The 26774-nt window shown below is 31.1% G+C and overlaps 1 protein-coding gene across 9 annotated transcripts in view; it reads left to right on the plus strand.

Moving 5' to 3' along the window:
* The window catches only part of LOC111038847 (protein alan shepard), a 122049-nt gene that overhangs the window by 56275 nt on the left and 39000 nt on the right, over window positions 1–26774 (plus strand). For 8 of the 9 annotated variants that reach the window (XM_022322105.1, XM_022322103.1, XM_022322104.1 and 5 more), the window contains one exon: window positions 12046–12324. In XM_022322105.1, the coding sequence (XP_022177797.1) occupies window positions 12046–12324 (279 nt within the window). Of the gene's footprint in view, window positions 1–4994; window positions 5105–12045; window positions 12325–26774 lie in introns of those variants that run through there. The other variant, XM_022322107.1, reaches the window with a different exon arrangement.

A 26774-nucleotide genomic window follows, 5' to 3' on the forward strand; every position in this document is an offset into this window, starting at 1 on the left:
TTTGTTTATATTATATTTGATTTCTTTTTTTACGGCGTCGGACGCGCGCGCGGGTCAAAGATTAACGACGAGACCGCTCGCCTCCGCTATTACAATATTATCATTATTATTATTATTATCATCATCATAATATTGTAATACATACCTACGCGCGACGTACGGTGTTTTATAGCCAACATTTTACCTCGTTGCAAGGTCGCCGCCGCAACCGATGCGTTTCGTGCAATGCGCGCGCGCGAGAGCGATTGCAAGGTCTCTCGAACAGCATAATAATATATTATAATATGTACTCGGCGATTCTTGGCCCCCACCGTTTCCTCCTGCACTCCGCGGACGTGCATTTTTTTTCCCCGACATACGGTTCTCCGGGACGTGTAGGTAGGTTTACGTGTTTCCGCATACTCGGCAGCGCATATCCGCGGTCGGGCGTCTCCACTTCCGTTCTCGCGAATCTGTTCAGTGCACAGAACTGTTCATACACCGCGTATGTATGTAGCCGCGATACTTTGATCAGGCAGACCGTGAAGCGTGCACAGTTGTGCGACCGCAAAATGTTTTCCGTCACTGAATTATATATATATATAAACATGTACATGCCAAGATACCGGTGAATACCATATAATAATATATGAGCATACAATAAGCCGAGAGCAGGACGTTCGAAAATCCTTGCAATCAGCAAATCCGTGATGGCCAAACAATAAACAATATAACTGTGGTATGCTAAAAAAACTAATAGTTATAAAATATTAATATCGTTTTTATATACTTTTTTACTGATTCCCATTTTAAACCTACTCAAGCTATATAGTTACCCGTGTAATGTATAATGCGTATAATTGATCCAATGTGAAACATGTTTATACGATGCTATAATTGTAGTATAATATATTATTATATTAATGAGAAAACTGGTATTGTTAAACGGAATTCGTTTGCCGTGCTAATGGTTAGGTATGGTGGAAATCGAGTTAAATGTACCTTTGTATTTTGTATATATTAGTCACTGTAATCATGCATGCCAAAAGTGACAAAATTCCTGATAAAATATAACACAGATATTCCATCCCATCATAACCCTATCTGATTTCCGCCTTGTATATGCAAGGGTTTAAAACCAAATGTATTTAATACGGAGTTCGAGAATTTTAGGGATCGTCGTTAATTGCTCGCGCATGTCGAGTATTATACAGTAGCCGGCCGTATTATCATATAAATGCGAATTTTAAACGCGTTGGTACCTAAGCGTCCGTACCGTATAACGACCTCGCAACGTTTGAAAGGTACCGAATCTTAATCTTAATCACCACAGCCGCTGTATCTAGTTTGGGGGGGGGAGATCTGAACACGCATAAAGTACCTAAACGAATCCCTGCATATAACAGCACCTCTGCAGTGTATTCTTATATAATATTATAATATTTAGGAGTGTTCTCTGAGATTTAATATAAGACCCATGCTGACGGTATCCGGATATCACTATATAATATAATAAAATTAAATATCAAAAATAATTTTTTAGATTCGTAAAGATTTTTCCAGATTAAATATTAAAAACATACAATCGTATACAATATGTATTCGTTATTTTATTATACTCACTATAGTATTTTACATTGATATTTTATTTATTTTACAGCTCGCAACGTTTGTGTATATACACTATATTGATTTATGTAGCCATTGTACGATGTATTTGTATTAATATATAAACATTGTTCGAAACATTTTTATAGTGAACGACTCACATTGATAAATCCATTTTTGTATGTTCTCAGTATTTTTTTTTATAAAATGATTTTCAATAGAATTTTCATTTTTTTATATTTCGCCCACTTATTTGTCTGTAGGATTAATTTTCCCTTGGCCCCTCTCCGCGGGACCGTTTTCTCGTCCGTCAGATTAATTTTCTCGGGCCATTTTTTTCCGCGACTGCATTTTTTCCGTTGTGTCATTATTACCGATTACCCCGCTGGCGTAGTCACGTCGAATGCGAATTTAATTTCCCCGTCACGGTAGTCATCATTAATAACACACACACACACATACACACACACACACACACACACACACTCACGTATGCAATTTAAGTCCGCCGATGCATATACATGTACGACACAATAAAGTTAAGTGCGAATAAGCAGTTGAGTCTCCGGTATATATTTCAGTGACGGTATCGGACAAACGCGCACTGCAACGACTCGCCTAAAAACGATTATCTCTGAGTCGCACATATATAAAACATAAAACATTATACTATAACTATATCGTCGTCGTCGTCGTCGTCGTCGCAGCTATTTGGCACTAGCAAGACGACACGAACCGCTAGCTACATGTACAGCCCAAGTAGTTTATTTTTTCAATATCGTTATTCATCATTAAATTCAACGCCATTGCAGTAATACTATGATCATTATTATTATTATTATAGTGTGAGTATGTATTTATTATTTATCTAATATTATATATGTATTCGTTTTATATTATGTATAATATTATAATAAAATATAATATCAGTTCATTCTTAGTGAGTGATATCGACCGGTCAGTAAGAATTTATAAGCGTATAATACGTATAAGAAATTTATTGTTGTGAAAATATTGAGTTTACCCTTCGAGACTGGTTGTGAATATATTATTATTATTATTATTATTATTATTATTATTATTAAAAACATCATCATTGTTCGTGTATCGATTACTCGATGAAATTCTGTAGTTGTCATTATGTTGTATTTGTATAGGAAGCGCATAACAATGCCGTTGATGTCGTCTCTGCCGCGAGCACTCTGCACCCTCTCAAAATGTTCTATAGATAAAATCGCATTACGATCAAAATATATTATGACGTGAGTCTCACCGTGATTTTACAACCGTGTAGTACATTATAAATGTGTTTTTGGCATTCGATAAAATATGTTACATTTCAAATTACTGGAGTATAATAATATTATTGTGATATAAAGTGGTCGAATTGTATTTATTTGCCTCGCGTAGTATATTAACCCGTATTGAAACTGAACAGTAGGCGTGTGCAGTTCAATTGAAAATCCAATCAGTTTTGTGAAATTGCGTCGCATATAAATTAGTCGCATGTTATTTATATTATATAACAAACTCTTTTTTAGGCAGATACTCCGTTACATATTTTTAAATCTGTCGATATGGGTAGTTTCTGAGTTCCAGTGCATTGTAGTAATAGTATTTATAAAATGGGTTAATATTGGAACTGTAGACAGGTCTTATACTAATGATTAAGGATTTTTAACTCCTTTACTCGAAGTATAGTGTGTTGTCGTTTGATAAACTGCAAATATATTTATTATATGTACTAGCCACTAGGCGAGGGTGTTATAGATATTTTATGATATTCAAAATAGAATCTGGTGAAACAGTTGGTATCGAAAATAACATAATAATTTATATTGCATCCTTAACTGCCCATATATATTAAGTCCACTGCAGTTTTGGTGTTTCCCATGGTTCGACGATTTGGGCTAAATAGATTATATATGTACTTGCTGTTAATGGATTAAGCATAGTGCATATCTATAATTAGGAGAACGGATGTTTCTTTCCTGCTGCTTCGTCCCCGTCAAAATATTGGGTTTACGGACATTTCTTCCCGGGCATCGCATCAAGTATTAAGAATTTAAGAAAGGAAATCTAGTCCTCGCCCTTCTGGTGGCTTTATAGAACAATCGATTGGTCCCTTATGTTTAACTCCTTATCTACATTAATTTCTTAAAAATAATAATAATTTAAGTTTGGATATCAATTAAATTAAAAAAAAATATATTTATAAAAATTACTGTATTATACTACAAATAGAATTTAGGTACAAACAATTTTAAAAGTTAAACAAATCATTTCACTAATTTTACTTAATTTTTACGTCAACTAACTAATTTTTTTTTGAAATCTAGGTATTATAAAATATTTTTATCATCAATCATCATTATAAATTCAAATCTGTAAAGTAATAAGTATTTAATAATCTCTTTTTTAGAATTAATTGTTTTTGGCACTTTTATTATTTCATTTTTTTTTTTGTTTCGATGAAATCGTGAAATAATATCAGATTGATTTCCATAATTCGTATTATTTTCTCACCGTTTAAATGCGATTGAAGAAGTTAATTAATAAAAATAATTATTTAAAAAAACCTAGAGACAAACGTTCCACGGTCAGAATACGCCTGCAGGGACCAGACGTCCTACGGCTATAACTTAGTATACTAGTGACCAAAAATCCTATTTTAATACACTTTCCGGAAACGAAACGTCCTTGATTCACCTAGCAGGTAATTGAACTTTTTTTTATTTCGTGCTCGTGTCGAATAATAATAATACGCGTATTACAAGTATTATGCTACCTACGGTTTTCGCGGGTAGTCCGAGTCGGTATTGTACATTATTACGTATACGTTTGTTTAAATCGCCATTACGCGACGGTATACAAAATTATATTATAATAACTTCGGCCGTTACAGTAGCAGTATAGTATTAGTTATAGTATATCGTATATTATTATGATAATGTTTTGAGCCGGGTGTACTACAAAATCGGTTGCGGCGGTGGCACGCTAATGTTCGATATCACATTTCACGTCCTAAATACGTTCTTATCTTCGGTCCGCCGTGTGTGTAATGTTAAAATGATGTTATATTAATGGTGTGTATAAATGTTCACTCTGTGAGTGTGTGCGAGACTGGTTGACAAAAAAAAAGAGAAAAAAAGAATGATGGTCTATATCACAGTGGCATTCTGGCCCTGTCCGGGCTACGCCCTCGTCGATTTCGTTCTTATCTAAAAAAAAAAAAAAACATAACTCTAACAATGTATGTATAGTATATTATGTTCGTATAATAAAATTTTATTATAATCTCCTACCCGTCGCCGGATAATACGGAATTGGTAGGTCCCTTTTAATCCTCATTGTGATTCCTTCAGTGAATTTCCGCTAACGCTACAAGAACGGTCTCGCGTTTTGATAGTCGTTAATTTTTTTTCTCTTGTCGCCATCTTAAAGATATACATATATATATACAGTATTATTAAATTACATCCTTCAGACGGCAGTTACGTGACGACCCGTTCCTTTGGTGAGTTCTTTTTATTATCATATTATTATTATTACGAAGGAGTCGGTATTTGAGCGCGTTATGAAGTAAAGGTTATTCCTGCTTACTATATACTGTATACGTGCATTTTTTAATATTTTCGTTGAATATCTTTGTGGCGATAATAAGATTTTATAATGACTGTAGTACGTGGATTATAAACACTCAGTGTATTTATTATAATATATAATAAGTGTATAATATTATATTTCGCCTCGAGTCATTACGCGCCACCGTTTTATTTTCCGTTTTTATTATATTGTTATAATTTTTTTTTTGGTTTTTTTTTTGTTAACTTCGTTTTTGTAGTTTTTATATTTTCAAGAAATTAATATCACGACCGAACCGTGATCGCTGAACACGACCACGGAATCGTCACCGACTGTACATAGTCGCGGATACCATCAAACATATGATTATATTACGTAGGTAGGTACAGTGACCATACGTACCTATAATTTTGTTCATATACTTTATTTCAATTTCTTAGTGTCCTTAACAATAATGTTAAGTCCACGAAAATGTACGTTTTTTTGTTGTTGAGAACACCACATAATATATGCTAATATTAGGTATTATTTTTCATAATTTAATCATTCGTTTATATTTTATGCTTTGACCATTAATGCATTTAATCATAATATATATATAAGTACACTTTGTAGTGCAGGTGAACTGCTATACATTATATAGTATAGGTACCATGATATGAATTACCTAGTCATCTTTATACGATTGAAGAGCTAAAACTGTATACTTTGTTGTAGATTTTTGTATCCGAAGTCACCACATACGACGTATAATATAGAAATGATTAGGTACAGCGATATTAAGTGTATACGAGGCAATATAGGTACCGTCGAATTATATAGTCGAAACGTTGGTCGCAATAATAATAGTATTTGTATACTGAGCTGCAGCGCGATGAGCATATCATTCACCATTCGCATTATTTTTTTTAAAGTACAAACCGAGTGAGTCATTGTCGTCACGCGCGTACCTATTCCACCGTTGTACCTACCTGTATTATGTACGTACGGCACATTCGAATGTGCAAAATGTGTGTGTGCGCGCGCTTATTACAAATACAATTATTGTACCTGTCTATTAATATTATACATAATAATATGTACCGTACAACGCTCTATACCGCTGCACCAGCGCTAACTGCAGAAGTGCAAACGTGCGCGGAGGAAGGGGATATCTCGTACGTGCGATATTATATTTTATAATCGTTAATATTTTTTTTTTCCACAGTCCGGAACCGTGTGCGTATCCGGTTGAACTCTGATTTGTATTATATCTTATTATTATATGTATATAAATATATTTCATAATAATATTTTATACTATGTGCCTATACCTCTATGCCTACAACCACACTTCTTCTTGCTCATATTCGAGCGTACAATATATCGGCTCGGCGGTAAAGTACTGTCCCGACTGCCCATATATATATATATGGCATACAAGTTTTTGAAGTGAAATTTTGCGGTAGTGGGAACATATACTGCAATACAGGTGTTCACGTATGTGCGCTCATTTATATGCACGGGAAATAAATGAAAAAAAAAGGCGGATTAGATCTATTAATTCTTTTCCTCAGTCTAGTTTGTTCGTTTACGTTCAAAACTATACATGTTACTATAGGAGGTATTGTAAGTAAGACCGTACGGTTTTTTTTTTCATCGTGCACCGTAATTTTATACTTTATGTAGCGAAATATATTGTTGCTTCAACGTTTATATAGCTCATCATCAGCCTATCCCCCCCCCCTAAGCGTGTCAGAATAATAAGTGTTAATTACACTAATGAGAGTACTAAAAAGAAATTGTTATTTAACGGTGTTGGCGTGTATCTCTACGCCGTATAATAGTATATAATACGGGCGCCAGCCATCATAGTCCAGTAAGTACCTATCATAATATTAACTTCATTATTTTCGTTCCCGCCGTTGAATTGATGGATTTAATAATAATATAATAACTGTCTTGCGCTGGAAAGATGTATTAATGTATTCGTTTACATTTCATATTTATAATGTCGGGAAATACAGTGAAAAATGCCTGAATATTTGCTCTATACTTTTGTCGATACCTATATAATATATTGTACGTGGGTATGCTGTACGCATGCATAGGTATATGCTAATTTTAAACGGCACAGTTGTTCAAATATATTACATGTAGGTATACACCACGCACTGAGCTTGAAACTAGAGTTTGTCGATAATTATCGTGGACATGGTGTGTGTTTATTGAAAAAAAAACTAATGTAAGTACCTATGTTAGTGGGTTTTGAAATAGTTACCTGTACACTGCAAAGAGCGATTTTACAAAGATTCGTTCAATATTTACAACTATTGTTATTCGTAGTATCTATATCGGCGCCTATTCGATTACGATTACTATTGCTATATTGTACACCTACCTATAGAACTAAAAAAATTACTTAAACATATTAGATTTTAGGTGTGGTTTATTTTCTTTTTTTTGGACACATTTTTTTTGTGATGTACCTATACTGCAAGCCGTATCTGTTTGAACACCGAAAATCGATTATTGTTGTTTGTTCTAAACACAATGTTATACTTATCTGTACACGGACAATAATGCAATATAGATGTAAACCTCTGTGTGTTAGATTCGGTATCAGTAAAATAATACACAGTTAACCTTCGTTTGTACTTATTATATTCGGATTACCATGATGCGATAACCAAGTACCTACAACCCCCTCAGCTAATCTCGGTGCGTCTATTATCCATATACAGCCCTTTCTCGTGTGATATTCCATATCGATAACGTCGCGTGACATGGTTGTCAGAAGCCAAAGGACGTCATCGGTATATATGGTTGTAAATGTGTCAAATATGCGTCAGGAGTCCTCTTTGTGACGTTGACACAATATTGCATTTTGCATTTTATAATAATAATACATTTATATTGTATATATTATAAACTTACACCCCTGCGGTTAAGAATATATATATTTTGTAAACCCTGTTGTTATTATCATAATTTAATGCTTTTGTCTATACACACAATCGTCTAGAACGATATTGATTTCAGCTTCTTGCCGACGTATGGGTTGAAAGACATTGTATGTTATATCGACCAACCACTCGTTTGGAAGAATGAACTTTCGGTGGTTAGAAACTGAAAAGATTTCGCGATTGCATCCAACGAGTTGTGCGAGTTGCGGGTAATTGACTTTGTGAACTGTGTGTTCAGAGGAAGTTATTGTCACACGTTTGCTCCGAAACGGATATATATACGTTGTCTTGTAAAACCCAAATATATATAATATGTATAAATATATTTGTTTGAGTGCTATTATAGTTGTAAAGTTAACTGTATAGGGTGCTATCGGAATGAGTAGTAGAGAGACGTTTGTTTCCTGTAAAGGTCTGTAACGTCCGGTGTAAAATATAATCAAAACGTAGCTGTTTTCGTCCATGCACATTTTATCCAAGCGGCTATTTAGTTTGATCTTATCGTTCAGAAACATGTGAACATGTGCGTTTAAAATATTTCCGTCAAAATTCCAGTTGATATAAAAACATGATTTCCTTTAAAAATGATATCATTTCGTGATTGTTCTGAAACGAATTGTGCTGGTATACACAAATTAGTTATTACACATTATGCACTATTCGATAGAATTTTTATCAAAAATATTTATTGGTATAAATAATAGTTGTTGTAAACACTGCTGGGAAATTATTTTGATTTAAAATTAGTAGGTACATTAGGTACAACCGCACAGGTCACGCCTTTTTATAATAATATTTAAATGCAAACTAAGCGCATAATATATTTTGATGACATTTCATGACATCTACCCAATGACCCACATTCGTTTACGTTATAATATACATATGCGTATACTTATAGTATTGTTACCATAACTGTAGAGCATATTAACAAAACCCGAGCAAAAACAACTATCTATTATTATAAGTTCATATATATATATATATATAACTTCTAAAAACGCCACGATTGTCATTTTCGTAATAATGACGTGACGCGACGAATCCTACATTTGGTTTCCAAGTCATCCAATTAAAAAATGTTTAATTATATTTTTTGTTCGTGCATAAACATACGTTAACTATTTACCTAACAAGTAAGTAAATGGGTATGCATATAAGTTTATACTTAAATATAAATAGTGTCACGTTTGACTACAAGTCTTCCAAAGTATATTTTGTTTGTATATGTTCGTTACTTACATACAAAAAACCTGTATCTGCTATACGTATATATATTTACCTATGTATAGTATTATGCACGAGCAAAAAGAAAATGAATTACATTTTCAATTTATCTCTGTCGAACGGTTTTAAATTGGTATTTGTTCGATTTTTTTTTTAACTTGAATTTATGTATGTCTTTTCTTGGAAGAAGCTGCAGAATAAATTATTTCAGTAAACTGCTTATAATAACCGTACTATAACCTATTCGATATTGAATTTGAAATGTAGGCTTAAAACATATGTCAAATTATATAATTATTGTACTTTCTTTTCATCTCTAAATAGAGAGAATTATTTCTCATTATTTCTGATGTCATTTTAATTACACGTTTCTTAAATATTGAGTTTCAACTTGCACAGAAAAATAGTTTTAACTAGATATATAACTTACATTTTTGTGGTTACATATTTTAGTCATTATTTAAAATGGTCCTATGGTTTTATTGATAAAGCATTACCATTGTTGAGTTAATGTCAGTGACGCATTGGTATTCCGGCAAACTCCATCTATCGTCTGTGTGTATCACAAATTCATAACTAAAGTGATTACTTTAATTTGACTAATTTAAGATAGCATATTTGTCATGAGGACATTAAAATATTAAATTAATAGCAATTATTGTTGTATTTGTATTTCCATTGAGTATTCTTATGTACCGTAGAAAAACGACGAATTATGAATTATTAGAATTAGTATCAATTAAAAACGTATTATTTTAAGCTTGTGACATTTAAAAATATAAAATATAAATTGATTAAAATACTATCGCTTTTTCTACTATTCTACATTTTTAAATGCCATATCACATTTTATATGTAAATAATAAATTAAGAACTGCTTATTCGGTACATTATATTAATATATGGAGTATTAGAGTTATGTAATGATATATTATTAAAATATGTTCAAATACAATTAATTTAAAAATATATATATATTATAAAATATACTTATTCTGTTCTACATTTCTACTTTTTGTCGTTTCTTCGTTTAACATATTTAAATATCTCATCAATTTACTTAATTACGTTTGCGCACCAAAATAAACTAATGTATTATTTGCAATTCAAATATTTTAGGGGTCTTTTTTAAAACTTTTAATAAAATATTATAGATATATAGTAGCTGACCGCTGATTGTGAAGTTTGCAAATTCTTCGTCGCTGTGATCTTAAAAAACCATCTTTTTTTTCACAGCCAAACGTACATAGGTTTTTTTACATCATAAAAAACGTATGTAGGTGTACTAGTTTTTTATATTTATCTCTTTTCTCCTCTGTTATTATCCATTCGTCGGAAACATGTATTTACTATGGCTATTTGGACTTTGTATAATTCCATGTATCTACTTAGTGAACTTCAGATAATCAGATGCATTATTATATTCAATGAATACAAATATTTTTTTATTTATTATTAAACATTATGTAGGTATTTGCATAAAGCATATTGGAGTGTATTACTATTTTGTGTATTACTATTACTATTTATATTTTCAATATCAAGTGTGTTACAAATAATACATAAACAATTATTTTGAATATTTAAATCGATACATATAATCATAACATTTTTTGGTACTTTGTGAACTGTATATCAATAATATATATAAATTACAACATTTTTTTCTTTCATAAACTAGTAAAATAATTTTAGTAAGTATCTACTACGAAAACAGTTTTTTAATACCACTGTAGGATATCATGAAATACTGGCCTTATACATAAATAGATGGTATATTATGTGTTATACAAACGAATATTCAAATGATGTTTAATAATAAAGTTCATTGTACAGGAATCTTCAACACGCTACTTGCAAGGCGCTTCCCAATACAACGTCCTGATTACCTACCCCTAGAAATAGGTTTAGAAGCTTTTCAGTGTGCACTGCATATATTAATGGAGTCTTAGCTGTGACGTTCTTCGTTTCAATTTCAAATCAATATTGACTCAATTATTGAATAAATTACTTGTGACTGTTTTATGTATTTCAAATAAGAAAATACAAATTAAAAATACACGGTCAGTGGAGTGCCCTGTTATATAAATGCACAATAATAGTTTATTACATAGCATAATAATATACATTCCTGAGTAATACTATTATTGTAATTTGTGTTTTTGTGTTTGCGATGGAAATAGTTATTTTTCGTTGAAAAAATGTGTGTGTAGATGTATAATATAACAACTATACGTTTGTTTACACAATCCTTTAACACAATATTTTTCACAAAAAAAGATAATTTTTCATACAATCCACTATATCTCTGTCAGGAGTAAAAAAAACAATATATATGTATTTATACAATTAAAAAAAAATTTACTCTGGGGAAGTTTTCATGCCCGGAAATCGCTCGTATCCTAATGTCATCGACCTTGATCACAGACCGGAAGTAAATATATACTGTATGCGGTCGTGTGTGTGTTGTGATGTGTGCGTGGTTTATCGCAAGAACAATATTCGTTTGCATTTATTTATAATGACTCATTGTAATAACATATCATGCGTTTGTACTTTATACACTCTCCCGAATGCCAAAAAAAAAAAGACGTGCATGCGCGGTACACGATAGTTGTGGCGGATTAATAATAATTTTTTTAAAATTTAAAAATTGTACCCAATAATAATGTTTTGGTCGGCTTTTGTTTTATTTTTTTAGCGAGCTCAGTTGGGTTGCGGTTACAACACAACCGGCGGTAACCAAGGTTTGAACAACACGACCTTTGGTGGCAAATCGGGCACGGTTCCTGGCCATCACAGTGGCCCGCCCGGTATGACCGGCAACTATGCTAGTGGCGCCCCTACACAGTACCATCACAGAGCGACGGCCGGCTGGAATTCGGCGCCCTTACCTGCCCAACAGTATCGATACGGAACCGGTCCAGTAACGCAGACCACCATGTCGCCGTACACTTCCTACAACCCCAATCCGACGACCGTGAGTAATTTTTGCCTTGTTGTTTTATTAAGTTTTTTTTTTTTTTTTCGAAAGCGAAACAGTCTTATACAAACTCCGATATGTAACTATAATTATGTATCTATTATGTACATAATATTTAAACTGTATTTGTACTATTTTAGAAAATGAGTTGTATTCTGTGTAGGACATTTAAAATTTTTCGGTACTGTTCGCTTATTTGGTTTTGGTAAAATAGTTAATGCCCAGTCGTGTCGTCATTAAAACAGTATGGATTATAATGTATAATGTTACTGTACCTATTTTAAATATATACATTTGGTTTTATGGATATATCCACTTCGGCGATGTATGCAGCCTGATAACAACATTTTTTTTTATTATGCAATTTGCTTAATTGTATCAACATTTGAAGTTGAACATTTCATCTGACGACTTTAATTATTGTACACTCTTGTGGTTCTATAATTATGCTTAGAATATTTATACTCTTATGTTTATCGGTAATTAATTAGAATAATTTAGAAGACATTCGCATGTATAGATATATTGGTATCGCGCTTATTGTTAAACGGCTTATCTAAATAGAGGATTGTCTTTATATAAGTATTACTAATTCTGACATTAAAAATATGTTATCAGTATATACTACTTCAGTTATAATTTATAGTTATTAGTTCCCAAGGACAAGTCCAGTGTTAATAAGTTGAAACCAAACTAATAATGCATAATAAGAATTTCACGGTTTGCGTGGGATTAAAAAAATTTGTTGAGGTTGGTTAGTGTCAATGACATTTTTATTTTCCATCAGTTTTATTGTGATAAATATTTCACAGTTTCCTAAATATTCGAATAAATTATATATAACATAAATATATATTACATTTCGTATAGGTGTCTGCTATAAATAAGCCTTTTTATTACTACGAATAGAAAAAAACGAACAATTTATTTAACATACTATGTCAAAAAAATATTTTATTGCTTTATAAATATTTCTTTCTTCAGCAAATGCCTTCGACAGTTATATACCTACTCTCAAACAATACTCAATACACTCTAAAACAAAAACAAATTGCTGCCCACTTCTGTCTTTGCATGTAATTATATTAAATTGGCAGACGAATTTGCTCGAAACCAAATAGTATTTGTTTATTATTATTATTCTTACCACTTTATGTACTGCATGTTGAAGTATATGTCATACCACTCACCATAATATAATCACAAACATATATAATCCATTTCTTACGTTTATTTTCCACCGTTCCATTGCAATGCTTGCATAAAAAGATTATAACATATATAGTTGAGTCGCACTGTTTTTTTTCTTAATGCATATTTTCGTCTATACACTAAAGTGCCGCGATAAGATAAACGATCACGAGTCTAGCGAGTCGTATCTGAGACGAAAATGCACGTACAAGATGCACTGTGAAACTTTGTAGGACGGCAAGCAAAATTATTTCTCGAAAAGACCATATAATATTAGATTGCAAGCGACCCGCTCGTACTATATTGTGCGTGCTGAAAAGTTATTCGAAACGCGAATGGAATTGTGACGATAAAACATAAAACCGTCGCCGTTTATGAAGATCTGAAATCGCCCATTAAAAGCAATCCTCACGTCCGATGTGTGTAAAAATTATTTTGCATATTCATTTGAATAATTTACTGTACAATTTACGATGTGCCGTCGCACTATACAGTGCCAAGACCATGGTATACTTTATACATGTAAACATATATATGTGTAATATGTATACAGCGTTGTATTCTTCTCTGGCGTTTTTCGACATTCATTTCGCGAATGTATTTTTTTCTTTACTTATTAAGTACACGTTTTTATTTCTCGTAGACGAATTTGCTCAACTCCGTCACAAACATATTGAGACGTATCTTATACTTTTTATAACTTTGGATGAAAATAGTGATTACTATTTATACCATATGGTTTTTATTATTTATTATAATATAATGTATACCAGTTTATGAGATACATAAGGTCTTTCGAATTGAGTATATTGAAAATGGCAGGGATCGCTTAAGAAATTGCAACAAAATCCCCTTTATTTTATCACATAACATTTGGAAGATCCTGTATTTATTTGTCTTAATATGTGTGTGTGTGTGTGTGTGTAGTATAGAACTAGTTGTTGAGACAAACAATGATAATAGTATACCCACTGCAAAATTATCAATTTTCTAGTTGTGTTTGCTAGTTGTTATGTATGAATCTTTTTCATTTCAACATACCAAAATTACACCGAGCTGTAGTGTCAACCGTGACATACATTTAAAATGGCTTTTGTCCAAAGCCTTTGTTTAAAAATTCGGCCTTGAGCTTTTTTTCCCCTCTACAACTCGAACTCAATGATGTCATTAAATAAAACATGTAGTTTCATTATATAGCTACTGCATAAAATGCAACTGCAGTTTAAGCTTTAATTGCATTTTTTCCTCTTATTTTGAATGAATTATAACCAAGGTTGTCGGCTTTTAAACATATCGCCCTTCCTCTCCCGACTATGTACTTTAACCCCTCTATACTTTTTCTCTGAACTTCAATTACCTACTTCTATTCTTTTTTTTCGTTACACGCATCACCTTCACAAGTTTAATTGCTACTGCTACTTCGATGTACATTAATTTAAGTTCCATGTTATAGGCATACTATTGTGGTTGTGTATCCATTGTGGTGGCGTTGACAGGAATTTTCATTGGGAAAGGGTATATATATCCATGATTTCTAAGATAAATCGAAGGTATTGCCCCCAAAGTAATAAAATATAATATAATATATGAAAAAAGGTCACGGGGGATGCTCCCCTCTCCACAAGAGTATACGCCATGTGTCATTGCATTAATAGTGTTTATACTTTTTTTTTATGTATTATTTTCGCATATCGATCTCTGTTACAAATGCACAAATAAATTCAATTCTTGTTTGCAAATTACCAATATAAATGCGTTTATATAAAATTTTCGAGATTAATTTTTCTAACCTTCAAACGCAATAAAACTAGTTAACTAGGACGTACTAGGATTTTCAACTCTCGCCTTTTTGCCTCTGTTAATTTTTACATTTTAATATTTAATATTCTTGTTTAAGATAAATGTCGCGTGTTATATTCATTTTGCTAACGATTAATTGTACAATATATTGTTGTATGAAATGTATTTTATCAATCTGTATAACCAATGAATGCTATTTTCCTATTATTGTCCTATAGAAATTCGTGAATTATTTATAAATAATTCGTTTTGGCACGTACTTGTTTCCCGTTTTAATCTGTTTAAAATGAGTTCATATAATACTAGCTAGTAAGTAATAGATGTAGTTTACATTTTAATTATTTTAATCATGGTATTGGTACCATATTATTATTATAAATATTTTTATTCAACTGTTTCATTGCGATTTCAAATAATAATTGAAATTGTATAATACTGTATGTGAATAATAATATTATATAATATTATACAAGTTAAATAATAGTTGAATAGCCTGAGGTACATTTTTATTTTTCCGAAGATGGTTTTATGTTGTCAAGTTATCTACATTCTATATCTTTATATATGTATAAAATGTATCTACGGGCTGCTTCTGTTCTTTGGCTAATCCGTTTTAGGCAATATATTATATCAAAACCAAAATGGGTGAAACTTTTCAAACTTATCTAATACCAATGTATTCGAGATTGCTGCTGCTCGAACCTCCGCCGCCAACGATTTAGTCGTTATAATTTCGAAGCATATACTATGGGTACTTATATACAACGACTCCGATGTCGAATTTACACAGCTGGGGTGGTCTGCTGTACAGGTTCTGCACTTTTACGTGCAGAACAATCGAAGTAGATATACCTACTTAATATTAAAATATTATGTTTCGGCAAGAGAGTTCATATTCCGTTAGTATGGCTAACGTTGTTATATTTTAAATATATTTTGTTTCAAAATTTCGTCCAATGCCCAATTAGCACAGACGTCTAACCAGAATGATTGATTTTATACATATTAGACAGGTATATTATAATATTATGGGTACCTCTATTTACCTCTCTGAAAACTTCCGCGTCCATCCAAAAACACATGGCGACTAGCGCTTATTTATTGTACACGTCATGCACTCACCTACATGCATTATTATAATATATGACTATAGATTGTGTATATACTATTATGTCTATGTTTTGCGTTAAATTTAGTCGTGCTCAATACTCGCGTGTCGCAGTCGCCGCCGTATCTTGTAATATATAAATATGCGCTATCGCGAGCTCCGAAGGTGAACCTGTTCGTTACGTAAAAATATATTTTAGACACACTACCTATCGTATTCGCCCTACACTGTGTCAAACCGAAACACACGCTCGAAAGAGAAGTTCGGCGTGGTTATATTATTTTTATTATTTCGGTCTGCAGCAGAGCGGGCACGTCGATGAAATCCAAGCGCAAAGGGTGGCACGCGAATGCACGCCGGAGGATAACGTTTCACACGAAAAAAAAAACACTGCACACATGCGCGAACTCTTGCTGGCGGCTTTATTATACGAAATGTTTACGGGGTATCGAATTGTGTATTATTTTTTGTTGACCCGAGGATCCTCAGTATACTATATGTACGGGGTGATCCATTCACAAGCGTCCACACTAATTTTCCAAGTCAATTTTTGTATTTAAAAAAAAAAATAATAATCTATTTATACTTAGAAAGAATATGATATATTTACCTACACTAATACCATTGGCTTTATAATATTAAATTAGCAGCATAGTATATTGTAAAATCAATTCTAATACACACTCTGCTTTTTTGTCATAGTGGTTTTTTAATATAAATATATTTTTAACTTTGCATAATCAAAAGCCAAATAATTTTCTACAAATTGCAGATGCATAAATATCTAATAATATGAATGAAAAGCATTCAAAGTTAAGATATATTTCAGCGAGGTATAGTAGGCTTTAGTGGTGTATCTTTTGTTATCTTATAATCCAATTGCGGGTGAACTTAAAAAGGCTTAAGTAAAATTGTAAAAAACGAAATACTCACACTGAAAAAAGTATTCCGCTTCTGATCATATAATTAAAAACACAGATTATTTAAAAATCTTTATAGCAAAGTATATTATAATAAAATATTTTATAGTGTTATATAAATAATTTGTGGCACCTATATAAGAAATATTTTACAAATATCGATTTTGCAAATGAATGAAGTCCTATATAAACGGTACACCCTATACATACATCGTGTGCAGTGACCAGTCCGTGTTTTTTTCCCAATTTGTCGCGTATATAAGTCTTCTTTGTGCTTTGCCCACGCACACAATATAAGTATATAATAAATAGGTATGTAAAGAATAAATAAATACATAACATATAGCGCAGTGAATACGATTCGTGTGTATATAGGTAAAACATAATCTCTCGTTTACGATTTTAAGTTGTAACCTTCTCCGAACGCGGTATACGATTACGATGTACGTTCATCGTTTACCCTAATAATGTCACGTCATTTTTTTTTATCCATCCTAACCGGATAAACGGCGCGCAGTGTCAAAAGAATATTTTATCGTATGTGGTGCAGTCGTACGCGACAAATACCAAAATTATATTATAACAGCATATAAGATGTAAGTACATTTTTCTTTGGTAGAAAGCTTTTATATATTGTATTCCAAGCTATTACGTATTATAGATAATGTTAATTTTCATTAATAATCTCACGTATGTGACACCGGTGATGGTGGTGGTTGTGATAGTAGTGGAAGTGGTGATGTATTAATTATTATCATAATCTCATTCGAGGGGCTTCTTTATGTATAGAGGTGTACGGTGCTGTGCCTTCTAATATATATATATATTAGGCTGGAGTGTTCGACTGAATTTTAAATATTTATTAGGTATTTTATCATATTCTGACGAGGGACAAAATATTATTTTATACAGGAGATTATTTATTATTACGATTATACATTATTATTATTTTTTCGCCGTTACTCAATTACTTTAATTGAGAAAGATAGCAGTTGTTTATCGTTAATATCATCGACCGTTCAAATATTATGTACTAAGAAAAATTATCCCCGTAATTTGAATTATTTTTAAAAATATTTTAACGAGTCTTATATACAAATAAGGTATATTATTATTTATTATAGTTTAATTTGAATCATTTTTTTCTGCACACTAATTAGCCTCATAAACCTAATTTAAGTAATATAATTAACTGTTTAACCGGACAAAAGTCTACGAAGTTTCGCCTTTGCCCCTCAATCTATTCAACATAAATTGAAGTCATTACCGCGGTATTCAACCTCCAGCGGAGTGGGTTATTGCGTTACTTAATTAAACCCATATTGTAAGTTACTTTACTCACTCACTCACTCGAAACCCCACGAGTATGGTTTTATTTATTTATTATTATTATTATAGGATCGACTACACTCGCTACACAAACACATAATAATACAGTGTGTACATACTACATAGGTTACTCGTTTACTGCAAAAATACGAGTCTGTTACCATTATAGTTTGTTATTTCTTTGTTTAATTTAGCATAAACTGTGATGGACTAAGACCCGTAGTATACGTATTAAAGTTATTTATTTATTGCTTTTTGATGATCCTAACACTATTTTCGATTGACCAATCACTTAGGTAAACGAGTTTATTAATTAATGAGTTTGCTTTTAAAGTGTACATAGGGTTTGTATATGCATAGATAGTAAATTTAATTACATGTTATTTAATTATCGTTGTCTTTCCTCGTATTTAAAAACAAAGTAAAGCTGCAATAAAATAGGTAAGACTCGTTCTGTAACCATAACTATACCTATACTATATAACCGAATTATGAAATATTCCTTACCCTGTGTTTAATTCTTGGACGTATTATAGGTGCGTTATTTGATTTAGTGTGATAAGTTAATAATTCTGATCTATAATTTATCTTACCGTGCTGACCAAACATAAAGCAATTAAATATATTGTGGTTATTAAAAATAATTTATTACGGCCATGATTTTGAAACATAATTAATGGAATATTTTTTTATACACATGAAAAAAACATACATATTTTTTTTACATAAAAGCTTGTTTACAACTAACTCTTGTTACCTATGTATAGTACATTATATTTATTTAATCAAGTATATGAAAATTACATTTTCATATAACATGTATAGGTATGTATTTAAAATTTATATTATACAATACCAGCTTCTCTTAATAATTTTTTTTTTAGGTCCTATATAGTATCTACTATCTTATAGAATAAAAATTTTAACCAGGTATTTCTTAGAACAAGTTTTAATTTGAATACTGTTAGGTTAACCTAATGATTGGCCATTGAAACTAATTTTATTTTATGAATATTTTGTAAAGAGTGCATTGATTTTTAAAAATGTATCAATTCAACACCAGTTTACCCGTGATATGCGCTGTCCTACGATTTCGACACCGGATAAAAACATAAACGGTTTTCTGGACGTTGGCCACGGAAATTCGCAATAAAAATAGACCAACGCCCCCTCCTGGTACCATACACACATGGCCCTCGGCAACTGCACTCTTCGTGGTTATATGCGATTTTGGCACTCCCAAACGATAACCATTATACAGAGTGATTACAGTTTCATGGCTACAAATGAGTCTTGCGTACTGGGTTAAGTTAATTTTAAATATTCTAAGTGACACCTTAGACTTGCCGGTAGGTTGAAATACCTGAAATTCATAGGTAACGTGGGTTTCGTCGAATACGTACATTTTCCATGTGCATATCGATGCAAAAATTCATCATAATATTATATGCATTTACATTTTGTTTCCATTTTTTAGTGTCGTTATGCAATGTACATTTAATGTAAAGAGATTACCATACACGTGTAAATATATATTAAGTTTCAGAGAAGAATTGCAGTGAGAGGATTATTAACGGATATTATTTGTAATGTACCTTTTTGTATGCACAATAATAGCGAATATGTTATACTAAGAATGATAATGTGTGTCAATCATTTTATTATATAGAATTACGTTGTAATCGGAGCATACACGAGAGAGCACTATACATTTCGCACTGGTGTTTAATTTGACGGAAAGATTGTAATATTCTAATTATATTGCAACTATTATAAGCGTGACAATTTCAATTTTTGGTAAAAGTTTGAAACAGGAAAAGTGGAACAGTTATTATATTTTTTATGAGCACGAATATAAACGGATTTGAAGTTTTCAGGTTTATACTATCGCCTATCGGATATGGACATTCCTATATATTATTAGACATATTGAATTTTATAGTCGAAGTACTATATGTGAAAATAAATACTAAATTTGTTGCTTCACTAGTTAATTGATTTTCTAATAAACTTGAGAACTTAAGTGCCTAACTATTGACATAACTTAGCTTTTTTCAAATGATTTAAAAATTATCTACCAAGTTAAAATTAATTATGTTTTTGAAATTTTAGTTTTATTGGTTTCATAAAATATTAATTAATAATAACTGTACATGCGTACACAGTTTTAAATACGAATATGAATAATCTATACTCTACTTACAAATTATTATAATAGTTTTAATATTATATAATTGTTGTTATGTTTAATGTTAAAATAATATTATATAAAGAATATAGATAATCCATGTACTTTGTATATGATTCACACATAGTAATTAATAAAGTAGATTGATTTTTTTAAACTAACTACTAAGTCAATATTTTTTGCCTGGTGAGTTTAATGTATTATTTGTTAGCAATATCAACCTGAGTTCAATATATTTCATTAACTTACCTACTTTTGATTCTATAGAACTATAAAGTACATTCCTCTATTGTCTGAGTGTCTATTAACATTATACTATGTCTATTTGAGATTCTTATGTGTGGACATATCACACACATCAGACACGGATATCGGTGACTGTGTCTATATATTTAAGCATAGCGTCGATGTATAATATTTCATCAATTACTCGCGTACCTCGCGGGTAACGTGATCTGCAAACATTCGACGTGTACCCGTTACGGCACATAATATTATATATAAATACGATGATATTCTGTGGGAAGTCGATCCTCTAAATCGGGATACGATATATTATATATATTTATGTCGCGTAGAGTAATATAATAATAATAAGAATAATATAAAGTATATAATACGAAGAATTGTCGAGAGAGTAGACCAATAGGCAATAATATGTGTTGCCATCGAGACGCGATATTTTTGACCTCGTTCCGCGTTTAATAGAAGTACATAGGTAATACTATAATAATATAATATACGTTTCATGTAATCGGTATTTTTGACACATTCTTTCGAAAGACAACAGCCGTTATGTATATGTACATATATATAAACATAATATGTACCTACTCTCAGCGCTGGTTAGGTTAGTGGTGCAGTAGTTGTTTTGGTGTGGACATATTATATAGTCATATTTTTTTCGTATTAGACATGGTCAGAGGAGAGTCGTCACTGGTTTATCCCTTCCCCCTCTCTCCCGTTAAACACCCAAACCGAGTTATACATCTCAATAGTTAAAATGTCAATACAAATTTTTTTATCTTTATCACTATAGAAGTATAAAATTCCATTCTTTTTTTGAAAAACCTAAATACGTCGTCACAGGTTCAATATAAGTAATATAAGTCATATATACCTGTATAATATCATCAAATAAGAAATTCCGTTGAATTCCTATACTTATGTCCTTATAATGTCTCAAACAACATATTAAATGTGCAAGAAGATACCTGCAATGACGAACGACGACTATTGTAGCAATAAATAAATAAATGAATACTATTTTTCGATATTTTTTTTGATATTCATCTTATATTGCTAGGTACAATTATATTATTTTAATTGTAGAATATATATTAAGTATGTTTTTATTATTAAAATACGAAATTATATAAACACTTAACGTTTCATAAGCACTGAGTTTATTATTTGTCTAACTTCAATAATAACGATTTCTAACTAAATACCTGATTTTACTTTCCGCCTACGACATTTCATATCATTATATATATACCAGCTTGCATTCTCTTTACACATTATTACATATAGAGGGCCAGAAAATAGTTCACCGCACGTGTATGACGTTTTTGTGCCACTAACTGAAGTTCACATTAAATCATATTATAGCGAAATTATGTTTATATTTTTTGCGGACAGCGCGAAAACTATGAACAAGAATGTATTGTTTGTGGCTGCTGCCTCAACCGCCATCAGAGGAAACGCGTATAAATATTATATATATAGTCACTGGACTACATTTCGTTCGCGAAACTCAGCACGATTATCGTAGCTTATACAGAGAGTAACTAAAAAAAAAAAATTAAAAAATATCATTACCTGACTAATAATAGTAATAATGTAATAATTTTTGCTGAACAATTTTTAAAAAAAATGTTGGTATAATAATTATTTATTTAAGTTGATTACATCGTTAATCAGTTATTTCTACGGTTATATTTAGGTATAAGTATATTCAATCTCTTTTATCTTTTAATTACGCATTTATTCGAATTCTGATTTAGGAATTTTTAAGTTATTTATGGACCATATTTTAAAAAACATAGATTTATACATGATTTAAACAAAGAGTATCATATGACAGTAAAATCTACAAACAATATTGGTAATGATTTTACATAAAATATAAATTATTTGTAATATTTAGTCTGGTACTCATTGAACTTCGACAGATTTTAAAAATTATAAAATTGCAATAAACTAATATTGATAACTAGGACTTTCTAATCATCATATTGCCTTCATAAATTACTTTAATTCATTATGTAGTACATTAGTTTGTATAGGTGAAACTAATTTTTTTTTTAAATAAATCAAGTACTTAATTTTTGTTCATTTTTGTTTGTATTCTGATAAATGTATTATTAAAGGAAAATATGGGAGTGAGCAAAATATTGTTGTCGGCTATATAGAGCTGAGTAACTCGATCTGCAATATTATATAATATATTATATACTGTCGTTTTCCCTCATATATATATATATATATATATATACACCTTTATAGACCGGCATATGTCCACGTATTATGGATACATATAGAAGCCCCTCTTATACATGTGTTTCTATATAATAATATGATGTATGCAAAATATGACTTCAACCGTTGTATTTTTTATTCCTTCGTTATTCTGTGCCTGTTCGTTTTTATCCTGATGTATACCGCTCCGGCGAATATGAATCTTTATTACCATGTTTACGTAATGTTAAATTATCGTGGACACGGACCGTTGCGGGCGGCTCTAGTGTAGGTATATAACCTAAGGTATAAGCACTATAACCTAAAGTATATAAACATATAATAAACATATACTAGTATATAATATATAATATAATACTCAAGACCGTGTCTAAACGAATATTCGACCAAAGTATATAGCCGTCGTCTGCAGCGGCAGATGAGCTTATCGGCCAAACCGTTCGCATTAAAAAGAAATCCCGTTTTGTGTCGGTTTTGAGAATTATTTCGTTCGTCGTATATAATATTATTACATGCATTCAAACATTTATTGCCCGTATATTATGAATATATTATTTGAGTATTTGTGTGATAAATGTGACGATCGACGTTTTTGCAACAGCCCGAGTTCCTATATAAAACAATATATCGCCTATATTCTACTTACCCAATGATTATTTTATCGAATGACTCTCATTATTCCAAAACCTATTAACGCTTGTGAAAATTATTTTTCACATCATTTTAATGGTAGATATAAAACGCCATAATATCTGAAAAAAATATATTTTCACTGTTTTTGCCGTTATAGTTTTCAAGTTAATTTTTTTTTTTTAAAGATGATTTACATTTAATAGTTTATCACTTCAAATCAGAATATTTTTCAAAATACTTTCATTAATATTAATAGGTACATGTTTAATATTAAACTTTAATACATCTTAATCAAATTTTATGTTTCTGTTTCTAACGAGTATTATTTATGAGTTATAAGTATTTCATGTTCATATGAGTGAAGTTGAGTGTTGGAGGGGAAGTATATCCCCTAAAATGTGTGTCCACTACTCCACTTATTTAAAGTTTAAAATAATTACTTATAGTTAATTAAGTAGGTACTCTTCCGAATTATTTATATTCATATAATTTTATAGATATATTGATTTAATCTGAACAAAATTCTGCTTATGAATAAGAAATTCAATTTATATACGTTGTCATTCGAAAAAGCAAAAGCATTAAAAATGATAACGGTAATATTTGTTAAAAATATATTGAGTGTTTTACGATAATGAATCACCTGGGGTAAGTATTTATTATTATAATTTAACTACTACTGTCATCTTTCTCGTCAAAAACGTCGATTTTTTTTATTGTTGTCATAATAATATTATTATTCGAACCTGTTATTGCCACACGAGTTTTATCATACTCATCATCATTATCATCGCTCAGGTCATGTAATAGCTTTTGGAATATATATACAGTTATGTTTCATAGTCACAGCTTTGTTGCTTGGAAACCTTACAAATGTAGCTCTTGATGGTTTTTGTCTCTGAGATTAAATGTCGTTTTGGTATTGAAGTGCCTTTATTGAATTGGTTTTCCATTAAGCATGGTACTTTGGAATCTATTGATAACCAATGACGAAATTTATAAACTGAAAGATTTATTCATCATTTACATTTTGTTTCCCTAAATTATTATTTACTATGGTTGATTGGCGTGTAAAATGTATGAAAATATTTAACGAATAGTTTTTGAGTTGTTTTACTAAATTATCTTAAATACGCAGCCAACTAATTTGAAAATCACATAAATAATGATTAATCAAATGGTAATGTACCTATAGTAATAATTTATGGAATTTAATAATTTGTCTATATTTTATTAATTTCTGTTAAGTTATAGAGAAACTAAACTGACAACATAGATTCTGTCAAACATTTCTAAAGCAAAGATCAGGTAATAGAAAAGGTTTAGTTTAGTCGGATTTCGAAAAGTTCCGCTCTGAATCATTTTTTGAAATTTATGCTGTCAGTCTGATATTGAAAAACATCATTATCGAAAAATGTATTCACCTAATTATTTATAGAGATAAAACACTGTTAAAATAGTGATTAAAACCACAGCACTTAATTATATACCTATTGTTTAAAATACTTAGAAATACATTAATCTTTAAACACCCGCATTCGGATTCTTTTTAAACTTAACGTCTCTCCGAATAAGTGTAGCATGTTCATACAATGAAACGTTTGAAATTTGAGAAAAAACAATTCAATTAGATGCTATAAAAGTTTTCGCCGTGCGTAATTCAGCGCTGTGACACGTATTTTAACTTACACACGCTCACGTAGGTATGAAATATTGCATATATATAGCCATATAGGTGCCTGCAGGTTGTGCATGTAATATGCTTAACACGAAAAACACATTCGTTACCGTCTGACAATTCGAAATTTGAATTCATATCGTCGAATTCGAAGGCTCGATAACCTTAGTTCCGGAACTCCAAGAATTTCGTTGATTAATAATTATTATTTCACTCGACCTCATGACAGCAGCTGCCTCGTGTACAATACAGCGAGACACTTATAATATAATATATGAATACTAATGGCGTGTTTTGAATAAGAACACATTATATATTGTAAACCAATATTAAGGTACCTGTAGGTGCCTTCCCTATGTTATGCGTTGTATACAGGTACCAGTTACCACGAATGCATACTTGCAGTGAATTCTTTATATAATTTTACATGCCAGGAAATGTTTTTATTTTCGTCATAGATCCTCTTTTCGAACGACTATTGACGTTGGTTGTCGCAAATATAATATTATTTTATTATATATTTAAGGCGTCCATGAACCTTTATCATATAGGACATGGATAATAATAATCACGACACTATATTGCTGATATCGATATGTGATTGCAGTATGACATTATATTAAATTATGTTTAAAATAATATTAAACGGTGCGGTATCGAGAAAATGTTGGTAGTCGGGTATATAAATTGTGTTATAGATAAAGGGTAAACGTTCTGTTGTCACGTGTGTACGTGTGGGTTTGTGGGTTGTGCAAAAGTAAACCTAGACTAATATTGTACATCGTCCGAATCTGTAATATATATATATATTATTAACAATTTAAGATAACGAATAAAATATTATAACCGGGGGTGGCTCGGAAAAAAAATAGATAAGATACACTTCAAACGTCGTTTGGCGGACTCGCTCTATTCGGTAATATTATATATTATACACGAGTACTTGATAAAAAATTTAAGTTGCAACAGACTCATCCATGTTGGCGTTTTTTCACGTTATCTGCGCTCCTCACATTACCCACTCTACACCATATATATGATATTATATAATATTACGGTTTATAGCTAAGATATGATATACATGACAATTATTGTCGCCATAGGTTTCTGTGCACAGCA

This window comes from Myzus persicae, unplaced genomic scaffold, assembly GCF_001856785.1.
Source record: "Myzus persicae strain clone G006 unplaced genomic scaffold, MPER_G0061.0, whole genome shotgun sequence".
Taxonomy (NCBI): Eukaryota; Metazoa; Arthropoda; class Insecta; order Hemiptera; family Aphididae; genus Myzus; species Myzus persicae.